At 33.7% G+C, this 5,026-nt stretch overlaps 1 protein-coding gene across 1 annotated transcript; it reads right to left on the reverse strand.

The window, feature by feature from the left end:
• Positions 1-1,089: 1,089 nt before the first annotated feature.
• Positions 1,090-3,165, reverse strand: LOC139844744 (protein WHAT'S THIS FACTOR 1 homolog, chloroplastic). The gene has a single exon (XM_071834968.1). It carries the CDS (start codon positions 2,918-2,920, stop codon positions 1,439-1,441), a length of 1,482 nt encoding a protein of 493 aa, XP_071691069.1. The 5' UTR covers positions 2,921-3,165; the 3' UTR covers positions 1,090-1,438.
• Between the last annotated feature and the right edge of the window lie 1,861 nt (positions 3,166-5,026).

Below are 5,026 nucleotides of genomic sequence, written 5' to 3' on the forward strand. Positions count from 1 at the left end.
TTGTTAACAAAGTGTTAATGTGCAGTATCTAATGCATTCTCATATGTATATGAAAATAGATATATGTGATCTAATTGCAAATACTGGTTCATGGTAGTCTGTCCTGAATCAACTGACTAATAAAAATCTAATTAATTGATTAATTAATAATGATGTGATATTGTAAATAGATATGGTTTACTACAATGGCTACAGTAAAGTTTCAAGTCATCTCCTTTCTGTTCACATATTTGTTCCATTTATTTATGTTTGAATAATTTGCTATTCGTCAATCGATAATAATGATAAAATTAATCTTATAAGCTCATATTAACTTGTTTATGTAAACTATTCACACGAAGACCTTGAATACATTACATTTACAGTCAACAATAAAATGAACAAGATAAATGCAGAGTGGATTTTTGATTTTGACTTGATTGTTAGTTAATTTGTTTATCTATACACTTTTTACCAAGGGAGCATAATTCATCACCAAGTTCCCAAAATATTTCTTATTGATCCGATAATAACTATACTTATATACTAAAACATAAAGTATTGTCTTATTTATCTTTAATAAAGTTTCAATTCTGATTGTATATAGTGGCCTAATGTAGCGGGTCATGAAAGATGGGACGGCTTTTTTAGGTTGCTTTGGTATAGGTCCTTTTGTTTTGTGTGCATTAGCATATTGTTTGTTTAGTCTGCTGTTTGTTGAATTTGGGCTGGTTCTCCTGTGCCTTCTGTTTGTATGCTGATTGTTTATTAATATAATTGTTTGCCTTGAAAAAAAAAAAAAAAAAAAAAAAAAAAAACTTTAAAGTAAAAAAAAAAAAAAAAAAAATCTTTTATAAAAATCTTTCAGTTAAAATGATATGTATTAAATTTCCGCAAATAAAGTAAGTGTATGCATAGATTGAATAGTTGGATGATGTGTTTGTGAAGGAAGGGGCGGAGGTTCAAACCTCACTTCTTTCACTTCTTCCTTCTAGAACATATACGTCCAATCACCCACTCTCTCCATGCACTTTTTATTTGCGAATTTTTTACTTTGTCTAATTGCAAAACCAAATAAAATACTTTAACATTTAAAGAACACTTGTACTATAATACTAAAAACCATACTTCAATTTCCAACCATCACAGAAATTTACCACAAAACAATTCATAGTTCTATAATAATTGTATGACCTTACATTACAAGAACCATTAGGAAACAAAAAGTTGACCCCAGTGCATCATCATCACTGTTCAGCTTTGCAAAATATGTAAATCGTCTTCCTACACAGCTTCTTCCTTGCAAGCACTAGAAATTAAGTTTACCATGGCTCGAGCCCATTGCATCCCGGTTAGCCTTTTTGCTCCAAGACTCACCTTTATTACATTCTTATGACTAAGACCCATGCCCACATTTTAAAAGGTGTTCACTAGTATACGACATAAAATCATTTAATTCCTACCAACGTTCTCTTGGTTTTCCATCTGGGAACACAGGTTCAAGAACCTTTTCTTCATTCGGCTTAACTTGTTTGCTTCGACTCATTTTACCATTTTCATCGTCTTCATCAAAATCAGGAGGCATGTCATCATCATCATCATCCTCAGCCTCATCATAGTCATCATCATCATCATCATCTTGATCACCCATTTCATTACTTACTATATCATCCAAATCCGACCAATCTTCATCTTCTTCTTCATCCTCATCTTGATCACCACCAGCACCCGAATCCGTTCTCACCGCACGTCCTCTAAAACGAGGAACCGAAACCAACGCCCGAAGCTTCTCTTTAATAAGCAACAACTTATTCTTATCAACCAATTGTGAATCATGATACGCGTCTCTAAGGAAAACAGAGTCTCGATCTCCTTTAAGTGACACATAAAACATATCAGGGTGTCTTATAAGCATTCCCCTAAGCTGTTGTGAAAACCTAAATTCCTCTCTAAAATGAGTAAGATGATCAACTAAAGTTCGTTTCTCAACCATTAAGCTTAACATCTCATGTACAACAGCACAAGCGTGTTTCTCTTTTTCAGCCGTACCAGGTCTCAATTGAGAAAAATCTGAATAAGGCGAAATAAACGGCATGTCTCTAAACTGCGAAATTCGTCTCATTTCACCTTTTGTAAGTTGAAGTCCTCTTGGTAACTTAACTCTATTAAACTTTGGTGGTCTATCAATAATCAAATCCCGTTTTTCTGCTTCTCGTGCTAACTTATCTTCTTCTTCGAGCTCGGCAAACGAAACCGCAAGGTCAGGGTCCCAATGAGTGAGCTCCAACGCTGCACCTCGTTCAGTTCTAACCACTTTAAAATACTGTGGATATCGTTGACAAATTGTATCACGAAACTCTAAAGGAAGCCCTAGATCATTCTTCAAATGAGCGATCTTTTCGATAAGGATTCGTTTATCTAAAGACATCATGAGTAACTTTCTTAGCTTAACAACTAACAAGTCCTCCATTTCATTTCTAACCTTCATCTCTTCAAGATACAACCTTTCAGCTTCGGGTGTTAGCTTAAACCTAAGAGAAAAAGCACCTTCTTCTTCAATCTCAAATACACCAGGGAACTTGCGTAAAAGGGCGATGAAACGCCTACGTTTCTGAAGGCCTAAAGCTTTTCTAAAACGACCTAAATCGCGAAGTTGCATAACTCTATCAGGCTGAGACAATAAAATCTTTCGAACTTTCATGACTAGTTTAAGCTTCTTATCTCTTTGAATGACGTTATCGAAAGGAAGCTCTTTTCTTCTCTTAACTAACGCCTGAATCGGCTGTACAAGATTACGATTTTTCCTATCATTTCCAACAACCAGTTTCTGCAAATTCAAAGTCTTGCCAAAAAAGGTTGTTTTGTGTTGTTGTTGTATAATAAATAAAGGTAAAGTTGTATTGGTGGTCATAAAAGTTGAATACGACGAACAAGCAGCCATTGATAGGTCGAAAATTTCAATAATTTAATGACTGAAATAAATTACTAATTACTAAATAAATCTATAACGCAGCAATCATTGAATTGAACATCGAAATTCAATATAGATATATACGCAGTAGCAGAGAAATAGAAGATAAGATGAAATGAAAATACAGAATTATTAACTAACCAACTGACAACGTGTAGGATTATGGAGTTAGCAGTAGGAGCTAGGGTTTATGGAACGATTTGAGGATTTTTCTTCTTTATTTGGGGTTTATGTGCGTTATCTTCAGTATCTACCTGATATTTTTGGGTTATAACCTTGCATTTCACGAGTATCATCCGTCCAAGACCTTCTACTTAGCGAAGTTGTACAACAGGTCCTTTATCTTTTGACTGACATAAATAACCAGATACATGGTAAACAACTAAACACTAAATAAATTACTTACTATTCGAATTTTTTTATTTATTTTATAAATTACTAAAATAGTGTTTATTTAATATAACGAAACCATGTTTTCTTCTAACAAATTTCATTCGCAATGTGTGTAATAGAGTAAGTATCATTTAACAAGTACAAAATATCAATGAATATATGCTATAACAAATAATCGTAATATCTTATAAAAAAGGAAGCAGAAAGCTAGGTACCTAAAGGAGGTAGAAAGCTAGGTAAAGGAGGTAGCTAGGAAGCTAGGTAAGTAAATAATGTAGTATGTAAAAGCCACCAAACGAATTAATACAGGAGCATTTTGTGATCACATTGTCTATAAATAGACATGAAAGAAGGCATGAAAGGGAACACATTCAAATATGTATATACACTACCTCACTCCCAAAAAATCAAGAATAATAAGTATACTTAACTCGATGCATAGTCAGTATATTATATTCTCCTAAAAGGCTAAATATATCAAGAGTCGATAAAGATATACTTTCTCGTTCATATTCGGTCGGTTCCTATCAAGGATAAGTGGCGTAAAACCAATTACACTCAAGTTGTAATATGAGTTACCAAATAGGGAATCTCCACCAAACACGATAAATCACCCATAAACCCTCATATTAACCTAAGAAATCTGTCAAAGCCCGTCCTAATCCACCTGAACGAAGTCTTCAACATTTGGTCCCATTGCGAGGTACTGACCTAAATATGCCATGAACGACTCCATGTAATATCTTTAAAATGAGCAAATGCACAGCGGGAGATTTCTTTCATACCTGAGAAAAAACGTGTTTAAAAGTGTCAACCAAAAGGTTGGTGAGTTCATAGGTTTATCATAAACAATAAAATTCATCATTTTGATAGACCACAAGATTTAAATGTGCATGGTACAAATGGGCCCGAATCCTACACCCACCTGTAATGTACATGCGATTTCTTTTAAATACAGTACACATATCTCGTGTACGAAATCATTTTTCATAAATTTTAATAACCGTACACATATCTCGTGTACAAAATATCATACACATAACCTGTGTATAAAAATCATTCTCTCGAAATATAACATTCACTTTGCTTTCTTTGCTTGGCTTGATAACCGACCTTAACATTTAATGCGCATCATAAATATCCCCAAAATAAACAGAACTTTCAGTATGTAATAAATATATAAATCTCGAAGTACTAAACACCACACCCACTAGCTCTTCCGTCTAATGAACATTCTGGGTGAGGGTGTTAAATCCGGTAGCTACCTTTAGGATTCGCGTGAATTAGGGGCCATACCCGTTTCCTAATTCTTAGGTTATCAAGCTATAATAATCAAGGGGAAATATTCACATCAATTAGTGGCAATTATAACGTCCAACTAATTCAATAATAATCAACAGAACTTCTGTCTGTATAATAATTCATTCGATGAATGTTTTGCTTGTGTCTGTGATGACCCGAAAATTTTTGACTTATTTAAACCAATTCTCTATACGATTTATTATTTTAACACGCTAAACAAAGTCTGTTAGATTGAGTCTCAAAATTTTAGAACTGTTTCATATATACAATTACCTTTGATTACTCTCGACGATTCATGAACAATTATATGTATGTATATATATATGTACAAGTAAAAACGACTTTCCTACAGTAAAACCCTATTTGCTACAGTGAAACCGT

Source organism: Rutidosis leptorrhynchoides, chromosome 4, assembly GCF_046630445.1.
Source record: "Rutidosis leptorrhynchoides isolate AG116_Rl617_1_P2 chromosome 4, CSIRO_AGI_Rlap_v1, whole genome shotgun sequence".
In the NCBI taxonomy this organism is placed as follows: domain Eukaryota; kingdom Viridiplantae; phylum Streptophyta; class Magnoliopsida; order Asterales; family Asteraceae; genus Rutidosis; species Rutidosis leptorrhynchoides.

What these genes read in the sequence shown, in the direction of transcription:
- LOC139844744 (XM_071834968.1), bottom strand. Translation starts at nt 2,920, where the DNA reads ATGGCTGCTTGTTCGTCGTATTCAACTTTTATGACCACCAATACAACT.